The sequence below is a fragment of the Siniperca chuatsi genome, linkage group LG21 (genome assembly GCF_020085105.1).
Source record: "Siniperca chuatsi isolate FFG_IHB_CAS linkage group LG21, ASM2008510v1, whole genome shotgun sequence".
In the NCBI taxonomy this organism is placed as follows: Eukaryota; Metazoa; Chordata; class Actinopteri; order Centrarchiformes; family Sinipercidae; genus Siniperca; species Siniperca chuatsi.
In genome coordinates this window covers 7074428-7097055 of record NC_058062.1, presented here as the reverse complement: position 1 = coordinate 7097055, position 22628 = coordinate 7074428, and the positions used below count along the sequence as shown (strand labels likewise).

At 41.5% G+C, this 22628-nt stretch overlaps 1 protein-coding gene across 5 annotated transcripts in view; it reads left to right on the top strand.

Moving 5' to 3' along the window:
* znf385c (zinc finger protein 385C) overlaps positions 1-22628 on the top strand; it is a 138675-nt gene that overhangs the window by 57648 nt on the left and 58399 nt on the right. For all 5 annotated transcript variants that reach the window (XM_044182558.1, XM_044182554.1, XM_044182556.1 and 2 more), the window contains one exon: positions 1022-1351. In XM_044182558.1, the coding sequence (XP_044038493.1) occupies positions 1024-1351 (328 nt within the window). In that variant the 5' untranslated portion in view covers positions 1022-1023. The remainder of the gene's footprint in view (positions 1-1021; positions 1352-22628) is intronic.

The window sequence follows — 22628 nt, the reverse complement described above, 5'->3', positions numbered from 1 at the left end:
AAATGTCACTTTGCTAGTTTGTCTCTTTTGATATCACTGTCCTGCCCCCCCCCCCAATAAATCTTTTCAGCTTGTTGTTCAAAAATAGTAGATGGGACAAGTGTGTCATCTTAAGCGCTCACATTGTACTTGTATATTTAATGTAGTTGCTGTTGTATCCATAATTCAGCCGTTCTAATTTGAACCTCAGTGTCAGCAAACATCATCAGAGCTGTTTCATAAGCACTATACTCCCAGTTGTTTTCCTGTTTGCTTATCTGATCCAGGCACCACTTGGCTGAGATCCTCCACAGAGGCAGTGTAGCTACTGCTGCAGCATTTTGGCTTGCAGGACTGCACAGACAGCAAGCAGGCTTTGAGTCATCACAAGTGAAGCAGCTTGACAGAGGGGCCTCACTGGTCCTTAGAGAGCCACACTGCAGCACTCTGTCTCCCCCAAGTGGTGCGTCATTGCACCCCAGGACCATCAGGACCATCAACGCTTGGACTTCCCACTGTACAGTCTGATCATGTACACATTCGTGCCCAGTCTGTCTTTTGTTTCCTGATGTCTTCGTGTGTGTGTGTGTGTGTGTACAGAGCAGGTGTCACTTTGTTTAGAGGGTGCTGACGAGCATGACTTACATCAGTCAAGAACGGGGTCAGCTCCTCTACAAAGCTTTGGGAATCAGGGGTATTTTTGCCTGTGTGTCCTCTGTGGCTATCAGGTTTAACAGGCTGGCTGTGTATGGTGGGTCAGGCCAGACTGGGAAAAATGATACCTCCATCCACAGGAGACAGGACACACGGCCTCACTCTATTCCATGCTATGTTGCACATGCTAACGCTTGTTAGCATGTGCAACACAGGCACTTCAGAAAGAGCGGTGTCATCAGACATGTGTACTCTGATATAACTTTTGAGCATGGAGCAGTCTGATACCTGAGCTGTAAAGTGAACCTTTAATCGATATTGGTCTTTCCTCCTGTTCATTATGTTGTCCTTCCTTTTGTATTTATCCTGTCTTCTTCTTCTGTCACAGGTATGAAACGTCCGTTCAGCCCGTCAGCTGTGCCGAACGCCGAGCTGGACAGGAGGGGGTTTGGTGCCCGGCTGGGAGTGCAGATGGACGCCGAGCTTTGCTGCGACACCCAGGATGAGGGTGCAGTACCAAATGAGCAGACACCAGGGGGCACCCTGCCTTCTGCACTCAACAGGCCCAAAAGGGAGAGAAAGCAGCGGAGCTACACATTGTGTGAGGTCTGCAACATTCAACTCAACTCAGCCGCACAGGCCCAGATCCACTACAACGGCAAATCCCACCAGAAGAGACTCAAGCAGATCAGCAATGGCAAGTTGCCAAGTAACACAGGTAGGCCTGGAGCACTGCTTGGCTGACCACTTTGTTTGTTTATAGTTGAAAAATCAGATATAAATTCTGGACATTGGATAAAGAGCTCTACCACTGGATTTTGTAACCCCAGTCTAGCACAATAGGGCCATGCAGATTAACAGAATCCCACACACTGTTCACAGTACACTGTCACCAGCCTCTGTGTGCCAATCCCCTCTACTTGTATTCAATAGAAGTTAAACAAATTGGATTCTATTTGCTGAAATGTGTTCAGACAGAGCCTTGGGCTGAGGACACAATCACATGCACGCACACACACGCACACACACACACACACAAGTGGAACAGAGCTGAGTGAAGTCAGCAAGTGAGAAGCTAATTAAGTGCTGTTTGTGTTTGATGGTTGTGTTCCTGGGAGTGATGCGGCTGGAGTTAAGTTGGACATTTTGTCATTCTAGTCACAGCCTCGATTAGGACTCTGCTCCGGGGGGAATCAGTCTTTCAGTTAAGTTTGACTCATTCACACTCCCGGCCTCTCTTTTGCTCTTTCTTCAGCCTTGCCAAAAGGATGCACACACACAATACTCTTAAAACACACAAATATAAAAGTATGCAGACAGGCAGTAAGCTCCATGCCCCTGTAAGTAAATAAATAAATAGGAATAACAATTTGGAATTCAAGCTCAAATTGCCATAGGAGTAGAGACAAGTCGACTGAGGGGTCACAGTTGTACGTGGCTGTTAAGTTGATTCTTGACACTGAGAATCATGGTGATTGTGTCTCAGCATAGCAGGTTTCCGAGCTGGAAGACGTCTGTCTGAATTAACCAATCACATGGCCTACATCTGCCCTCCAGAACTGCACACTGTCAACAGCCAACAGGGCCTCGCAGATAATTTGGTCAGATGCATGTGTGTTTATATCTGTGCATTTGTGTGTGTCTTAATCCGTGTTTCTGAAAGAGCTTGGTAATATTTGAACCAGCACTATCTGAAAAGGGCATTTGGTAACATCAGGATATAAAATCTTCCAAAGCAAGTGAAATAATCTCATCCTAGTGGTAGATCTATATTGTTTAATGTCAAACCCTGAAAAGATATTTATTTCTAAGGCAGCACTGGACTGATGCTGAAGGAAGTAGGCTTGTTCAACACTTCAATTTCCAAGATAGCTGGTGAAATCTATATGGAGTCAATACACCCTTTAGCAAGGCACTTAACCAAATGCTCCAACATAGCTGCTCAGTGGACAGTGAACAATAGGGGGCAGTTTCTATGATGCTCACACTATTTATTTTTGAAAATGTCCTTTTGTAGCATCTGAAGCAGGTCTTAAAAGATCAAAAATTCTCTGTTAAATAAAAATGGATAAAGCCATTAAGAACACTTTTTTTAACACTGATTTTCCCTATAGCTGATGTCTGAGCAATGCTGTAGGAAGAGCTATTTGTAAAACTCACTGTAGTGCTGCTTTAATAGCTGTATAATAGATAATACATTATTTAACTTGATGAGATTACACATGATTATTTTAATTGTCAAGTTATCATCCTGTGAGCTCAAAGTGTACAGTTCTTATTATACTTAATGAGTTTTATTCCAAATACGTTATCTTTATCCTTTTTAAAATAATGGATAATTATTTGGATAACACTGTTTATAGGGTGAAGCAGTTTCTTGAAATAACATTTACATAATTTTGTTGCCACTTTTGGTTACTGTGCAATAGAAAGAAGAACTGTGTGTTCAGAATTGGCTGTATTAGCCTGTTTTATTATTTTTAATGAGCACCTTTTCTTTTTACTATTTTGTATGGATTTCCTTGTTGGGACTGTATTATATTACAATAACAGGTGCCTTCAACTGTCATACCCATGGAGGGTTAAAAAGACTAAAAATGAGGGTTTCCAACCTCTTCGTTTACAATCAAGAAATGATTTGTGTTCTTTGACTAGTACACTGAGTAGTTGAAAGCCAAGGATAATGATTTATCAGTGGCTCTAAGTCTGTCTTTGTATCTATGTTCTAAGAGATGGATGGATATTGCTGTCATCACACTGTTCCGCTGTACTCTTAGAGGAAGGAAATACTGAATTAAAGTACATAAGAACACTGTAATTCATTGTGCTTAAGCTCACACTGTGCCATGGGATCAGTTAAGTTCAGCTTTTGTTCATCCACTCTCCATGGAGTACTATGCAAGGACTTCAAGAATTATAGTTTGTGAATAATATGGCTTATGTGTAAATCAAATTGAGATCATTTGATTGAGAGGGACTCGGCTGCAACGCACTGTAAATATGCCAAAAGTCTAAAGTCCTCCAATGCAAAGCAGTTTTGTTAAAAGCATTCAATTTAAGACTGAATACATTTAATAAACTTGCCTTTTTTTGGTGGGGGGAGATCAGTGTAATACTCTTTTGTGACATGTGAATGAAAAATTAAACACTAAACAAGATGAAGAAGACTACATGCTAATGCGGATCCAATGAAAAGCACATTTCTGCCCTCCGTCTACACTAAGCTGTGCTGAGTTTGGGTGCTCCATTGTGGCTAAATTGTTGTGCAGACATGAAAAACAGATTTTTTGAACATGCTGACATATGATTGTCATATGAGGAGTTTTTCATAAAACTTGGCAGTGATGTTAAGAGGCAGTCTTCTGTTGCCTATGATTCTGTGATTGCTTAATGCAGGTTTTGTCATTGACGTATTCTGTTTTATTTCGTCAGAAGTCTGCATGAGTATGAAATATTGATTTAATTCAGGAGTATTATGCAGCACCTAAGGAATTTGTTAGGCAGCAGTTATGGTATTATTTTAGCCGTGCTTCATGTGACAATACACACAAAAATATGTCAGCAACACATGGCTCTGAAGCAGAAAGTTAACAGTCACAGAGGAGAGTATGTCATTGACAGTGATTGTCAAAAGTGTAAATGTAGCATTTTGTTGTTTGCAAAGAAAAAAGAGGACATTAAAACATTTTTTTCAATGTGGGCAGCAAAACTTTTCGAAATTTGTTCTGAAAATGCCAGTGTTTACAGAAAACTTTCAATGGTAAACAGTGTTTTCAGATTTATCGCCATTAGTGTGGTCAAGGCCTGAGATCAGCACATACGAATTCCACTTATTCTGAGCTGAAAATTGGGTTTTAGCATTTATACACAAAGTGCTTAGGTCTTACTTTTTGGTGAGAACTTCTTCACCCATAAAACACCCATGAGTCTAGTATTTCGGAGGATTTGTATGCTGATGGGCCCAGAAAAACATGGATTTTTATGTGTACATGTACATATCTGTCTTACATTTGCATGTGTGTCTGCATGTATGCATGCGTGCATGTTTTATGTATAATTAAATACAAAAACAACATACACACACTCAGTCATTCACACGCATACACATACAATCCACAGCATTTAAGGAGCTGGCACTGTTGGTTCTAATCGGCCCTTATCAGTGGCTGTTTGCCTGATTCAGCATGTTCAGTCTGCAGCAGAGGCAGCCGGTGACATGGAGCTGTCTGGCTGCTGCTCAGCCTAGCAAATTGGGAATTTCATCATGCGATAACTCCTTAATTTTTAACTGCACCTTTTCTTTTTTATTACACAAACAAAAGACGGCAGACTGACCACATCAGTTCAAAGCAAAGCAAAACAAAACTTTTCCAGTTCTGCAAGTTTTTATCAGACATATTCTTGAAACTGATTCACAGTGGTGGTAAAATGGCTACTTTGTTTTGTTTGTGTCTCCTCAATGCTGGGTCTTTCTTTTTGGATTACAAACTGATCAGTTATTTCTTCTCAGAGAAGTGCAGAACACACACACAGCAGTCAGCTTACCATCAGCTCTACTCTTTGCTCTGTGTTCAAGTGCAGCTTTTAACCGAAGACATGAGGCGATGCAAAGTGTTTTATCATTCTGCCTTTGTCGTCACTAGCTCTTTGAGGTCGATTTGGTGTGTCAGGATGCTTAGATGCAGCAGACCGGCAAGCATGGAACAAATTTAATAAATTCTATAATATACCAGAAACTCTGTCATACACGCAGGCCACGTGCTGTCTAAATTCCCTGTTTTGGTACACTGCTGCAGGTGATGCAGACTGCATATATAAAGGTTTGTGGGTATATGTTTATGTGTTGTGTAGTGTGTGTGTGGGGCGCAGGGAATGCTGAACTCTTGTGGTGTGCAGATTCTCTCTGACATGCAGTCACAATCACACAGCCTTATCTCTGCTCACCTTCTGCTGACTCCCTCAGGCAGCCAGCCCTGCTGTGTCCTCAGCACCACCACAGCTTCTCTGCTGTGTATGTGTGTGTCTGTGTACGTATGTGCGCATCCTCCATGTCTGGTTCAGATATTTTTAGAATTCATAAATGCTGCAGAGACTGTAACTTGTGCTGTGGAAACATAAATACATGCTTTGGTGCATCTTTGTTTATGTCAGCCCACAAATGTACAGTAAGGCATCTGTTCCTCGTATGGATGTTTATAGGTTTATAGATTCGATGAATAACAAATACCTATTTTTCTTTTAAATCAATGTGTGCATGTGTGTGTGTTACTCCCAGCGAATAGTCTCCATGTCTGCATGTGTTTCCCTCCCTCTCTGCTTCACTGAGCTGACAGTGGGTTCAGGCTCTTATTTCTCTCTCTCCTGTCTCCCCTCCCTCCTTCCTCTTTCTTCTTCCTCATCTCCCCCTTCTTTTGGCATGGATGCTGGACATGTGGCGCAGCCAATCCTACTGAAAGATGAATGTGCCAGTGATTAAGTGATTTCACTCCATTATCATGGAGAATAATATGTAGAGAAGCTTTCTGAAAGATCTGGATGGAGAGAAGGAGTCCAGATGTTTGGGTGACAATGTGAGTTTAGGTGTTAATTTATGCAGTTCATGCCCATTTATAGCTTAATGTTTCATAACGGGTGATATTAAAAATTCACTGAGTGCATTTTAAAATTAAGGTGGCAATGATGTTGCTCCATTAAGGGAATGTTTAAGGTGTGGCCAAAAAAATTACAAATCCAACACCAATTAGGTGTTTTTCCATCAACTAGGCTGAAGCAAATAGGTTTTCTGAAGATAGAAAACAACAAATCCGCAAGATATTTTTTACGTTGTCATGGTTCTTTTATGGTTGCTAATGCTGGCTATATTTCATCCTGTCCAAAAAGACAATCACAATGCTTGCAATATTTCAATGCCATAGAATTTTTATTTATTTTTTTTTTACCAAAGAGAAAAACTGTTGGTGGATAGATATTTTACAGATGTTGATATGTCATTATTTATTTGCATTTAATGTGATTGCAACATTATTAAAAAACACCTTTCCAACTGAAACGCTTCATCCTTTGTAATTCTTTTCATTGTTATTTACTCAGAAATACAAGGAGAAAAGTCCAGGTGACATTGGTGACTCATAGTTTGAGTCTAACTAATCTAATCTAACTTCAAGTTGAAAACAGAAATTAAGTCCAGATGCTATTCCTTATTCTCCTTATCTCATTATGTTTGTCTCTCAGGGAATCTCTTGCCCTCACAGCACGTACTATGTCAATGCGTCATACTGTATGTGTAATGTGAAGCTGCAGTGCATCCAAACATGTGCACAGCGAGATGTATATTACACCTTCAAAAGACTTGTGTATTTATATTCAGGCGTCTTGATTTACATCCTGTCTTTCACAAAGTTATATATGTGAAGTTGGATTCTTGTTGTTATTGAAAGCATTACATTTACATCCGCATTCCCACAGATTTTACATTGACACATTTAGTTGACACAAGCTGCTGACAGGAGTTCTGTACATTAAGGACACTGAGCAGAAACACACGTACAGTAAGTTGCAGAATTCAAATCTGTGACAGTGTTAAGCTTGTTAACAAAAACATCATTAACACTTTACTCATTATTTATTTGAAAAGCAATGTCTTCACTTATTAGTTTAGAAAAAGCTGGATAGCTTCCATTTAGACTAAATAAAAAATAAATTCTGCTGTTTCTCATATAAACTAGCTCATCATGAGTGAAGTGGGATAGCAGTAATATTACTTGTCCAAGTTAAGTCTCAAGTCAATCAAAACAAGAGTCAAGTCTCTTGTCTTGTCAAAGGGAACCCCAAGTCAATGGCAATTTCAAGTCAAGGTACAAGTCTTCATAATTCTGCAACTGCAAAGTACTTGCAAGTTAGTTGCAAGTCCTTCAGGTCTTTGAATGCTGGCCATGAAAATGGCACGACATTTTAACATTTTCTTTCAAGGTTTTGTTAGTCGTAGTTTTTACATAGCTGACATCAATGCAAAGGCCTAATAATTAAATAATCAAAATGTCTGGCTATGCAAAACTTCTCTGTTGCTGTGCCTTTTTTTAGACGTGTATGTTCTTTCTTCAACCTCTCAAGTCATGTTAAAGGTGCCCCACAGAGTTTTGACCGAATCAAGTCTCAAGATCAAATTTTTGGGACTTCAGTCTGACTTTAATCCAAGTCTCAAGTCTGCAGCTCTGTTTATTACTTCAACTGGAATAGTAATTATAAAATCGTTAGTAAATTTCTGTGATGCATCACTGCATGTGATCTTTTTTATATTAAAGGATACTTTCTGTAAACAGCAGGCAATTTAAGCACCCATATTTCATCTTCACTGTTTGCAAGTGTGTGCGTGTTTGTTAGCTAGTAGGCACATGTGTGTTGGTGCATATAAGCATGAAACCCCATTTACTTTCTCTCTCCTCCAGTGTTGCCGTTCTCAGTGGAGATGTTGGGAGGTCTCAGACTTCCTCTGACCCACCACTGAGCAGCAAAGAGTCCAATCCTCTGAGGGAGACAGGCCGCAATCCTTTATAATTAGCATTGTTATTAACAAGGACATGCAGCCTGATGCACCAAAATATGGAGATGGACAATTAAAACATACTGCGCCCCTGATGGAAATGCCTTTTGCACGTGGACTCACACACTTGCTCACGAACATACACACGGCTAAATTGTGTTCACTATAAATAATCCTCCTTTTCAGAGCAGATGATCAAATAATGATGGAAGTGTGTGGAGAGAGTGAGGGAAGAGAAAAGGGATGGAGAGAGTGGACAGCAGCCTTGCCTGATATGACCCAACAGAGGCGCCTGTGGATCTATAAATCTAACAGTCTAACAACACACTGTTGTCTGTGTGTGGTTGTTTGTATTTTCCCTTGTGTTAATCTTCCTTAGCTTTGTGCGGAGGTATGAATGTGTCATGTGTTTTCTGTGAGAGACAGAACACAAGAGGAGGAGAGAGAGAGAGAGAATTTGCATTTGTTTTTCTCATGGTCCTCCATATCTCATTTTCCTTTGTTTTGTGTATATTTTTTGCTGTGTGTGTGTATGTTTGTGTGTGTATGTAATGTGAGCTTCCTCTTCATGGTTAGTCTCTTCATCATGGTCCCTGTATAACTATCTCTCTGGCTGTGTTTTAATAAAGCGTGAGGAATTGGATTAAAGGCAAGGATTTTCTGCTTGAATGCATTTGCGCATCTGCGTTTTATTTTTGTGCTGCCTTGCCATTTTGCTATTTTTTTCCCCAGCGGAGAGTGAAAGGACTTCCCTCCCCACGCATTTGGACATACAGTACATGTGCATACAGTACGTTGACTGTGCGTGGTGTTCGTGTAGTGGCTTTAGTGTCTGTCTCGATCTTTGTGCATCATTGAGTGTCTCTGGTTGGTCTATTTGATGTTTTCATCAATTCCGAGCTTACGGATAAATTACTATGTAGCTGCTGGTTGTCGGCTATGTCTAATTCCAGAAAACACTTGCTTCCTCTTTATGTCATTTGGGCAAACATTAAAATCTCCACAAACAGTAGCAAATGATCAAAACTATTATAAAAACAAAAATATGCTTTAAATGAATGAGAACACTGTGCAGTAAATTAAAATCATGATGCGGACATAGAGGAGATTGCAGTGACCTTTTTTATATCTGCATGAGTTAACCATAATCCCAAATCATTTTAGAAAACTTTAGTAACTAAAAAACCCTTTCTTCCCCTCAGTGTCTTTTCCTGGTGTTGGAAGTTATGTAAATCTCCTGAAATGCAACATGGCTGTGGAGTCCTGCACTTTGCTCCCACCCTTCTACCTCCGATAACCCCGCTCACTGTCCTTCTCGCTCCCTCCTCCCTGCTTCGCCCCAGGGTGCGCCCCTCTACGTGACAGCAGTTCAAACTCTGGAAAAAGGTCGAGGGGCATACCAGGTCGACACACAGGGCCCAGTGGAGCGAGAAACGTGAGGAGCGGTGCTTATAAAGCCACGGGGAGAGGGGCTCATCTCTCAGAAATCATCCGATGTCTGTGTTTACCCGGGCTCTGACAGGTCGTTCGGCTCTGTCTGTGGAGAAGGCCAAGCGAATCTCTCTGTGAGCCCTTATCTGGCTTGTCTGATACACAAACCCATATTGCCACAGCTGCCGTAGACATATCTGCTAAATGAATTGAACTGTTTGCCAGTTTGCTAAATGTCAGAAAATATCATATCAGTCAGTTTCAACAGTATTTTGTCAATTTGGTCACCTAGTGCGACCTTCTCTTTCTTTCTCACTCACTGTTGCCCTCATTCCCTCTCACTGTGTCCTTTTTTATTCTCAATCTGCAAATAGAGAATAAATACCAATAAAAATAAAATAATAATAATAAAAAAATAATAAAAAGCCCAATGAGTAAAACTCATTGGGCTTTTTATTGGTATAAAAGTGTTGTAAATGTGTTTGTGCACGTCATGGAGAAAATGATTTTTTTATCCAGCTCCTCCATCACACACTGAACATCAGTAGCAATATTGTACATTTCATATAGAAATAACAAAGGTACAATGTGATGAGCCTCTCTCTTTCTCTCTAACTCTCTCTCTTTCTGCCAATTTTGCCCTCTTCCCCCAGTGGCTCATTGCAAACAAGCCCATGAAAGGCTTTCTTTCTGGGCAGAGAAGAGTCCTTTTAACAACCCCCCCCCCCATCTCGCCTCCACCTTAGCCATCCTCTGAGCCCCATCATTACATGCCTTTAGAAGGGCAAAATTACAGCAGAGTGACTTATTACCAGCTGTATCGAGGGACAGGGATGGAGGTTAGAGAGGGAAAAGATAGGCAGGAATAAAGGGCAGATAGCGAGTGATAAAGCATATGAGGGAGAGGAACAAGGAAGATGGCGGTGGAAGAGGGGAAGGATCACATTGGTGAGACTGAGATAGAGGGAAGGGGTAAAGATTAGAAAGGAGATTGAGAGGCTGGCTTGAATAGAGAGTGGGTGGTGTGTGTGAGAGAGAGAGAGAGCGAGAATCAGACGTAAACAAACACTGCCATTTACAGAGCGAGGCAGAGCTGCCTGCTAATGGACACATAATATATGGCCCCTGAAAGTTTACTCTTCCTCACAGTTCCCAAAGTTCACATGTACCTCCCATCCTTCACATCCAGCGCCTTGCCAACTGAAGCAATGCACTATGGGATGCCAGAACCAGCTCTGCGGAGGGTCACTGAGTTTTTGTCTGCCAGTATTGGGATATTACAGCATCATTTTTTGGAATTTGATCTAACCTCATGAGAGCCCTTGTATCACATCGAATGAGTGGAATCAGCTGCAAAGCAGTCTGATAGTGTCGGAGAGTTTGCTAGTGCACCATCCGGTGGACCTCCGGAGACCCTTGTTGTGTTGTACACAAAACTGAAGTAGACAAGCTTTAGTAAACAGATGTAAACTAGGTGGAATGGGATGAGAGTGAGAGTGGGAGGAGGACACGTGTGATGCACTAACAAACACAGAAATAGACATCTCACTGGCGTAGATGACAGTAGCTTTTCGCCTAACGCACCCACAAAGGAAAACACACTCACATCCTTGTGCCTTTATTTCAAACTGACAAACAAACATATTTGTGACATCTGGGTTTGTACCAAACTCAAACTGAATCACATGATAATACAAACGTAACGAAGTGTTAACACGTACTGTATATGCAGTAGGATACACGGGGATGCAGTGGGGAAGCCTGCAAACTGAGGTTACTGTAGCAGTGCACTTTCCCCCAGTGAATGTTTGTTTGGTCGCTCGTTCAACAAGCTATTGTGCAGCACAAGACGTGTGTTCATGTTTGTGAGTTAGATAAGAAGGAAACTTTAGCAGGGAAGCTATTGTGGGTTGTCTGTGTCTTGTGTCGTATAGCAGGCTGCTGTCTGGCTGTTAATCAGTGTGACCGTCTGTCTATGATAGAACGCTGATAATACGCTGAACGCTGTATTGTTTCCATACAGCCAAATTGATTGGCTGTATGGAAACAAGTTCTCCATCTGTATAGACGGAGAACTAAAATATAATAAGAAATAAAACAAAACAGCCAAAAATAAGAGAGTTTTTGTGCAGTTACAGCTGAAATTTAATAAAGGAAAAAAAAATCGAATGCACAGGGTAACGAGTGATTTACGGGGAAATACACTCAACAATACTTTCCTGGAAATAGGAGATTTTGGTTTTAATGCCTAATGATAATGATCTATATGACTGCACATGATGTGATGTTTCTAAGGACAGGACTGAATTTGATCCAGTTTGTGTCCCAACATGCATTCACCTGACATACTATACTGTACTGTAGGTATGCCAGTTCTTCAAGGTTTTATGCAAATACTCCCAGTTCTCTGGTGAGCATGGCCAGAAGAGACAACTACAGCTCCTCCGGACTCTCCCACACAAACATGTAAACACACACACACATACACACAGTGCCATTTAGAGAGCGAGCGAGGCAACTCATGGATGATTTTCATTGTTATTCATGTATTAATTTATTCGGTCATGGCAGACGTGAAACAGGCCTGTAATATGCAGATGTGGTTTTGTTTCTCGATGGGAATTTTCCGGTCCACTGCCTCTAGCTGCCACTAATAATAAAGACAGGCAAGGAAGGTGGAGGAGGAAAGGGGGGAGGGGAGGGAAGGCGGAGAGGGGAGTTAGAGAGGGACGGTTGGAGTTGTCAAGATGCCTCCAGCCATACACCAGCTCTCAAACAAATCCCCCACTCCCTTTTCTCCACACACACACACACACAGTCAGACACACACATGCAAGCAGTGACCAGGTGTGATCTTGCTGTGAATGATCTTGTCCTTGACATGAAGGTGAGCATGTAGAGTTGTCCTCTCTCTATTGTTGACAAGATGCCTGAGCAGCTGCATGCTGGTGCTCCTCTGTCTTTAGATCAGAGCTGATTTTAAATTGGCTACAGTTAATGTAACAACACCATTAAGATACAAGGCAAACACTTTTTTTTTTTTTACCTGCTACCCACGGGATAATTAAAACTCAAGATGTGGCTTAAAAAACTTCAGCCAGCTACTTTTTTTTTACCCTTGTCAACCATCAGCGTTTATTTCCCAGCTCATAAAGAAAACAAATATCTCTGTTATGCAGCTGCTAAAAAGCTAATGCATTTTTATGTGCTGCTTTATTGAAATGCTCACTGTGAGTGGTGCAGACTTGGTACGGAAATAAGCAGTTGAACAAACTGACTGTGTCACTACCCAAGACATAAATAGCCAAGGACTGTAAGACACCCTTTAGGCAATTGGCTGTGAGACATGTTGTTTTCTGCGTGTGTTGTGGCACCAGGGTTAGTTCCTGCGGGAGGGTCATAGGCGTGGAACATTGCCATGCCGGAGGAGTAATGATGTCAAAGCAAGATGCTAACAGGCAGTGAAGGATTCTCTCTATTTTCTCTTCGCCGCTGAATTTACAAGAGATATTAACCCCCTCCCGTCTGTGTGACTGAGTGGTGCAATGGCAGCTAGAGGAGAGGAAGAGTTCATGTAGCCCTGGAAGAGTTCATGTAGAGATGGATGAAAATCAAAGCCAATCACACAGGGCTATAACTCAGATGTTGAGCTATTTAGAATTAAAGAGGAAAGAATGAGAGACATCAAAAAGGAGGAGAGGCAGGTGAAAAGAAACTTTGGATGCATATATACTGTTATGGTCAGCTAAGACAAATTAAAAAAAGATATATAACCATCATTTAAACCAGCAATGCAAATAAAATGCTCAAAGTCTTAATTTATTACAGTTTTTTCTATATAATACTATCAAAATAAAAGGATAATACTGTCTTTATATACCAAAACAAACTAAGAAAAAGGTAGCACAAAAATTCAAGTCAAGGAGGACAAAATACTTACATTCCATTTGTTTATTTTTTGGAATATGCTCATTGGATTTTGGGTTTACCACTCCACTGAAAATCCTTTTGCTGAAGTGCAACCTCTTTTGTCAATACTACTGTCTTTATATAGTTTTGGAATAGTTTGAAACCGTTTCCTTTCATGCACTGTATATTGTGAATTTACAGGGATAGACAATAAAATACCAATTTAATTAAAAAGGAATTTAACTTTTTAAAATCTTGATTACAGTTGTGTAGCAATACTGCAAAGTTTTCAAAGTAACATGAGACCACAAACAAAGCACAAAGGCAAGATGCAAACAAATCAAAATGACTTAATATGTCATGGGAAAAAATTCAGAAATCATGAACACAAACAAATGCCATCAACAAAGAGGAACAGAATTGCAGAGAGATGACGAACATACACACAGTACACAGTCATTGTATTTTTGTCATATGTTTATTTTGTCTAGCACAATTTTCTGCCAAGTGGGTTAAAGGCAGGTTTACACTTATACTACTAGTCTATATTACTAGTACTGCTACTACTACTACTACTACTACTACTACAATAAACCAGTGGTAAAACAAGTATTCAGATCCTTGACAAAAAATAGCAACACATTGTTACATTTCAAGCAAAAGTCTTACATTTAAAATCTTAAAGGTGCTCCGTAAATATACATTCAGTGTTTCTCACCAAAACGCATTGTGTGTGTTTTTTGAGGTCTGAAAAAATGTGTTGAATGCATTTCCTTCCTCATAAAATGTTTGCAAAGCTAGTTTTTAAAAAAATATTTCAGTGTGCATTGTTTACATCCATTTTTGTAAGCTAGCAGCCGCCTTCTTCACTGTCTTTGTTATGGCATTGGTAGATTTCTTTGTGCGTTACCACTGCCAACTCTGTCAGTGGAATAGCATAAAACTGGCGTAAGGTCTCACGGTGCTCATGCATGTGTGTCACACAAACAAAATGGGGGGCCCACTGTAAAAGCATTATCCATACCGCTACTAGTTATTAAAAATTCCACAGTGTACCTTAAAATGAAAACACAGAGGTATTAATAGCAAAGTATATTTGTGTCAAAAGTAAATATACACACAATGCAGTTGAATGACCCCTGTTGAGTTATATTATATTATATTATTGCATAATTTTTACTGATGCATAAATATGCAAGAGGCATTTTAATGTTGCAGCTGTTTTTTGATTTAACCTGCTAAGTAACTGTTACTAAAGCTGTCAAATAAATGTGGAATAAAAAGTACAATGTTTCTCTCTGAAATGTTATGTGGTAGAAGTATACAGTAACAGAAAATTGTAATAATCGAGTACCTCAAAACTGTACGTCAATACTATACATTCCACCGCTGCTATAAACACAAACCTCACAGCATCTATCATGCATGCTGACGTCTTGTTCTCCTGTGATTTGTAGCCCACAGGCATGCACCAAGGCCGGAGTCCAAGCTGTGTCAAATCAGCAGAGTCTTCACCAGAGGCCAAATCTGTAGCGTATAATTAGCTTTTAATCAGCACCCTCATTCAGGCAAGCAGTAAAGATTAGCCCAGCTTGGGCTCAGCTTAAAATAGGCATTCATAAATGTGTGTGAAAGCCTCTGACCCATCGCATCCAATCATACACACACAATACCAAGCTCCCTCCGTGCTGTCCTCTCTCTTCTTGCTTTCCCTGCTCATGCCTGTAAAGCTCCTCTTTATTTTCCCCTCTCTCTTCTCCTGTCTCTTCTCCGAATTTGTTAACATTTTCCAGGGATGTTGGTCTACCAATCCTCATTTTTAAAACCTCTGCTGTTGAAATCCAGTTCATTGTTTGCCAGTGTGCAAGGGCACAAGGACATGCACTTACATACAAGCCACATAAGACAACAAGCTCGACCTTCATGACACCTTCTGCGCTGGAGGGTCTATTTAGATAATCCAATATGGAGAATTTAAAGTGAGTGTCTTTATTAAAAAAGCTGCTGGGGTTCGAGAGCGTAACATTTTCGATGAGCTCGTCTCGTCTAATCCCTGCCTCTCTCTGGGGTGAGCTGCAGCATTTATGCCAGTAATGAAGTGCAGTGAGATGAAAGCGTTTTTAATGGGATTTAGTTAAACTGGGACACAAACCAGAAAGTCAGGCAGACTGGAGGATAACACTTCCTCAGCATCACAGCCAACGTCATTGTTATTTCTGCTCTCATGCATGACTGGCTTGCATGCTGCTATTATTTAATGAATATGTGTGTCACCTCTCTTTTCTATTGGCTATGATAAATGTCAATCACAGACCTCCTGTTGTAAAATTGTAATCGTATTGCTCCTGTGGTTTTTCTTTTCCTCCTGTAATTTTTCCAGTTGACTTTGTAATTTTCCTCTTTCCTCGTTCTCCGCTCACACGCCTCATCCTCTGTTGGTCGACAGTGAACAAGGAGTGACTGTACTATATGTTGCAGGTTGAGTCGGCACATTGTGTGAGTGTATGTTTGTAGATGACAGGTTGGTTGGGTGGCTGGCTGGTTCAGGTTCAGTCTCTAACAGCCAAATATGTTCTGATTCACATCTACATTATGTGTGTGTGACAAGAGCTCCAGCTGTAGAGCTCTGCAAGGTGACATGGTGCAAGACTGTGCGTGTGTGTGTGTGTGAATGTATTAGAGCTTCTTTGCTATCCTATACTGTATCTATCTTACATCGAGGCATTACCTTGTGTGCAGTAGACTGTCGGTGTGCAGAAGAAAAGATATTTTGCTGGAAGTTGAGACACAAAGCTAGCCCCAGGCAGTCTCTTTCTTCTATGATCTGGAAGAAACCACAGACACACACACACAGCACGCACAGACACACACACACACAGCACAGCTTTATTAAAGCACTAAGAGACCCAGCGTAAAAGGTACATAACTTTGCCACAAAACTCAGAATTGTTGATGTTCAAAATGGAAATGATGGGACGTGAGAGTGAAATACATTAAGATTTTTGGGCTGATTATAGTTAGATTTAGACGTCATGACTGCACAAAGTAGGACTTTCTGTGGTCTGAGTCAGTTACAGTTGACAGTTGGGGGAAAAATCTAACTGTGTGTCATGTCTAAGGATTCAAATCTTTTGCCTTCTAGGCCAGTTGTTGCCAGTTGTTGCAGTTAGATTGTGCGTGTTTTATGGCCGGAATTGGGACCAACTGAAAACTGAAAAAGTGGTGTTTTAAGAGAATTATTCTATAATCCATTTGATCTAGGTCTCTGACTGCTGAGGTGATGTTTACCTTGGTCTTACATATTTCACTAACCTTCAGCTCTTTGCAGTTACAAACCTTGTTGCCCACATATTTTACCTGAAGATGGCTTTTTCCTTAGTTTCCTCACCTTTTCGGCATAATTTGCAGTGTAAATGAGCAAGGCAAATAGTTTGCTGACAAATGTCTATTTCTATTTTGGTAAAGTAGCACTCAAAAATGTATGTTTTGCAGGATTTGGGGGATTGCCTGTGCCTGCCAGTGTAGTCTACATGTTGCTCATTGTGTTGTCTGATGTATTTCTGAACATCCAGACTGTCAATCAACAGTCTGTGTTGGTGGATGTCAGTGGTTATGTGTGGGGTGTCTGGGCTCTGTATGTATTTTTCTGTGTTCCCAGCTTTAGACGTGCCACACACTACACCTTCTGACACTGCAGACAAAGCAAAATGGGATTTGCATACCAGGAAACAAATCACTGTGAACGGCTGTCGCAGTGAAGCTTTCAGCCTGTGGGAGCCAGTGTGTGTGACCAGCGCAGAGTCCAGCTCACTCCAGCCAGCCAACGATCCTGCTGCTGCTGTGATGAGTTTGGCTCATGACCTCCTCGGGGGCCATGCTGCCATATTGGCCCCCCGCTTATTGTTCTGTCAACAGCATCTGTTGGGCCCGATAACAGGATTAGACCAGCCCCCTATAGGCTGGCTGGATCTAGCCTGGATTAGCCAGCAAGGCCTATGTTTTTATACATGTGTTTGCGTGTGTGTGTGTGTGTGGATGGAATTTTAACTCAGAGTCTATCCTTTATATCCTGTCAGAGAACTGAAACCAGCTCTCATCCAGCAGCTAACGCCTAATTTCATTTTCCAATCATATTTTTCCTCTATCAATACTATACTTTCCAGATCTCTTACAGCACAGAGAGCCTATACTTTATGGGTTCACTGCAAGGGTGAACATTTTATTAAGAATGGGCTCAAGTGCAAAGTAAATTGAGCATTATTATCTCGACAAATGGACTGAAGGTCATGTCAAGGTCCAGCAGTGTGTGGCTCATGAATATTACATTTACGTTTCTCTACAACTTCATTACACGCCGTCCTGATTTTCTAGGTCAGAGACGGAGGCATACAGATGAATACCTGGATTATAATCCCATGAAAAGTAAAGCAGGGTTATAATAATCTCTTTCATATCATTGTCTTGTTTGTTGTGGCGCCTTCCAGAGTCATTTATCAGAAAATCAGTACCAAAGACAGGCCAACAATAGCTCTTAAAGTCTGGGAGACAAACACACAGACACAGGTCGATAATGGCCTTGACACCCAGTAGGGATCTGAGAGGCACACAGGAAGGGCACAATGCCAGGATACACAGTGGGAATCTCACAGGAGCATGGCAACAACTTCCCCAGCCTCCTTGACTTCCCCCTGGGATACACAAATCCCACTTCCCCCTCCCAATGTTTTTCCCACTGAGAATATACCTGCCAATGTGGTCGTGCTCCTGTGACATTCCTGCCAAGCCGCGCACCAGCTGATCTGTTTGCTTCCATTTGACCCAGGAATTTGGCAGTATTTTGGATTAAAAGTGCATGTGAGACCTGGTTTAGTGTGTGTTTTTCCCATGTCTGTGTGTTTCTGTGTCAAACATACCGGTGAGACCTTGGGGGAAAAAAAACAAACCAGAGCTACCCTCAGTGGCTCAGAACAGAGTAGGGATTGTGAAAGAGAAGCTGAGGAGAAGAGTAAATAAACTAGTTGTCAGTGACGTACCTCCCTCCCCATCCTCTCTTCTCCGCACATCTTTTCTAATCTTCATCCCGCTCTCTTTCCGGAGCCATAATCAAGGACTTCCAGCTGCCTAAAAGAAGAAGCGGCTTCATGTCATGACACACTATCATACCCACTGTTATTGCCCTCCCCTACCGCCATTTCTTTGCCTGCTTGAACTGACCTGCACATTGCCATGAAAATTATTTGAGACATTTCACAGAAAAGCGGCTTTCCCATTTCCTCTTCCATGCCTGCTTGTCAAGAGCTGCATTTAAAATGGCTGACAGATGCCACGTTGCAGTGTGGTGATTGTTGGCGTGTACAGTGTGTCACCGCGACGCGCTGTGTCAGGCTACACCATTCATTTCCGACCAGTCAGATTAATCAGACACTCTTCAGACCGTGCCTTCCTCTCATGCTTTCTAAGAGAAGCAGAGCTCGAGCTGAGTGGAGAGATGCAGTTTTAATCTCTCCTGGCCTCCCCCTCAGGCCAACCGGTCGTGATTCACGTTGCACACATATTCTCAGTATACTGCTTGCACAATATACAGCATGGACTATATTTTAATTTATAAAACATCAATCAGTTTAGTTTTATAAAAAACGCACAGTGTGTACATTCTGAGTTCACATTTCCAGGGCAAAGCCCTCCAAATAAATCCACATTAGGCCATGGATCTTTAATTAGATTCTGTCTGATGGCTCCCCATCTGAGAAAATTGTTGTTGTGGATATCCTTTTATACAGACCAAGTATGGCAGGACAGGAAGGGGAAAGAGACATCACCCTCCCCAACTGAACCTATCAGGCCGATTTCCAGGTTGTGTACTGCCCCCAATGGGGACTGATAAGTGTTTATGTTTAGGTCTAGGTTAAATGTATTGGCTACCTCATGCAGAAGACCGGAGTTCGAGGCCCATTCCAGACATGCAAATTCACTTTTTTAACTGTTACCACAACCTTTTACCTAACCATAACCTAACCATAACCAGGGACTTTAGTCGCCTAAACCTAATCATACCTATTTTAACCTTTTCTTTTAATTTGCTTAGCTTTGACCATAATTTATTTGCCATAACAACAATATTTTCCTAACAACAATAACAATACTATAATTGCCATGCACAAGTACTATAAAATATATATATTTTAAACGTTGGCACTGAACATTACAAAACATTGTCATTATATCAATATATAAGCAGCAGAATTGTCCATTATAAGCATTCTGTCTGGTAATAGTGTTGTGTTCAGAGAGTACCCCAGCTCTTCCCCACTGTATGCTTTGAGAGGCTCCAGTCCCTGCAATGCTGTTCAGTTTTGATCTCTTCATTACATTTGCTGATATTAGACTCCTCCATAAATGCCTAATAACCAGGCTCCTCCTCCACATTGACATGTAAAACCTCTCAGAGTTAAGGTTCAGTAAGTCAACGTGCATCTATGGGGAATTGTAAGGTGCCCTTTTACATAAACCTCCTTTGTGCAGGTGGCTTTTTCTGTTCGGGGGATCAACATTTGGAGCTCCTTACCCACAAAACTTGAAATGGATCACACTTAAAACTGCAGTTGAAACCATTTTTAAAGAGGGATCAGTCATGTAGTCATGAACGTTCAGGTATTTTTATTGTATCATTGTTTGTGTTATGTATTGTTCTGTGTGTTCTGTGTATCTGTGAGTTTTATGTATTTGAACAGTATAGAGGCCCATCTAGGGATGGGTGTTGGAAACTAGCTTAGGCTATTGTAAATGCTTTGGTTTGTCACATTGGACATTTCCCTAAATGAAAGGATTAAGTATGAAAATGGATGGATGGTTGGACGGATGGAAAGAGTTAGGACCATGGTTGTGGCCTGCCTACATAAGCTAATTAGGTTGTTGTTGTCCCCAGCCTGAGAGGCTGAACTCAGGGCATGAAATGCTCTGAGGCGAAAGAGTGAAAACTAATCAATATAGACACTTCAACATCACTCTCTTACTGCCCTCTCTTCAGTCCAATTAATCAATAATCAGTGATAGTGAATTATTATTGTGAGAGGGTGATGGCATTGTAGACTAAAGTGAGCTTGAGTATCTCTCCTCTCTAGCATAGTAAGAGGAGAATGCTGTAAGAGCAGGCAGAGAGCTTCAGACATTTTGCAACTTTGAACAAAAAGGCGCAGTTTCCCGCTGCCTCCTCTCCCTCCTCCTCTCTCCCCTGACGGAGCTCGTCTATCTGTCTATTGTCTCGCCATCACATTGACTCCCTGTCACTGCCTCTAACTATTATTCGAACTCTTCTGTCTGTCAGTCTCTCCTGCACTCTTCCTCTCCACACTGTTAGCCTGTTTCTGTCAAACAGTTTTTCATTCTGTTTCTTCTCGTCGGCCCCCGCTCTGTATTCCGACACTTGCTCTGTCTCCTTTTAACAGGCATTTTATCATATATAACCACATCTGTCTCTGTGTGTGCACACACACCCCAGGCGTGTGTCTGTCCTGGGTCTTCTTGATGATGAGTTCACACATGCAAGTGCAGGCACACACACAAAGGGCCACGTCAGTATGCATACTCAGAGTTACACATGCACACACACAGATGGTGTGCAGGTGTAAGATGTGACATAGTCCAGATAACAGGTCATCGCCTCCTCCAGTTGGATTCCAGTGACACAGCTCATTCTCTCACTGTCCCTGCCTTTGTGGCTCTGTAGTTTCTTTTTTCCTTGTCCTTCCTCGGATATACTTGATTTTTGTCAATCTGCTAGTGGCCATTGTGCTGTCCTTTGTGATCGTCAGTCGTATTTTGTCTGTTTTCTGAGCTGTAGCACGACAACTAGAGAGTCCGCAGCATCCAGACATTGAAAATAAAATACTGTGCCTTCACTGGTTTTATGTTTGTTTTGTGAGCCTGCAATTACTATATGGTTATGTTTTTAACAGTAATGATTCATAACTTCTACCACAAAAATACAGCCAGCTTTTTAATGCACCATTATGCCCTCTTGTATGACTCATAGTTGTACTGTAGTGACACAGTTACACATGCATACATGGATTTGCACAGTGGTGCTCACACACTGTTGCTATGTGGTTTGTTCTCTACATTATGTGTGCATGTTTGTTTGTGTGTGTGTGTTTGTATGAGGAGGAGGGGGTGGTGGTTGCAGATTGTGCTCGGTCCAGTACCCCTCCCAGTCAGAGCAGAGCTGTCTCAGCTCATCAGCATTAGACTCGTGTGGCACCCTGATCCATCCCGACAGTCAGCCACAGGAAATGATGGGACGTGACACCGCCCACAGCACCCATGTGACCTGGCGTGCGGGAACGGGCGGGCAGGCAGGAGGGTGGGGATGTTGGATGGGGTGGAAAAACAGGAAGGCAACGAGGTGATGTGTCCTCACAATAGCAAAGGCAGAAACCATAGCCCCGCCTGGCACAACACAGACAAGACGCACAACACCTTGGCGCGTGCACACACACACACAAACACATGCGCAGGCAGACAAATCTCACACACGTATGCAAACAGCCACACACACAGCGACAGTGGGTGCAGGCCACGGCTGCTGTGATATTTTATCCGGTTGCATGGCAGTGAAATGAATCTCAGCATGCCTGGCTCTAGACCTTTGGGATCGTGCCATTGTCTTTAACTTCACATGCCTCAACTGCTTCAACCGAACACAAATGCCTACACAGACACAAACATGGACACACACACACACACACAAATACACACAGGTGGGTCCAACCTGATTATGGCATAGACAGAAAGCAGCCTCCCCTGGAAGAAAAGTAATTTAGTCTATTATTAACTGCCTTCAATGCAGAGCACCTCATTGATCTAGAAATAAATGAACCAAATGTTCTTTCATTCATTAATTTGTTCAATGAATCACATACTAACTCAGTTATAGTGGTTAGCCAATGTTGTATTGTTTAGTGAATGCAAGCAATATTTGTTTTTGTTAATAAAACAATTTAAAAGAAGAGATGTCAAGACATTAAAAAATAAAATAAAATTATTAACATGCTTATATGTGAAGTTAAATCAAAACTGCTTTTTAAACAAAATACCATACTGTACAGATTTGTACAGA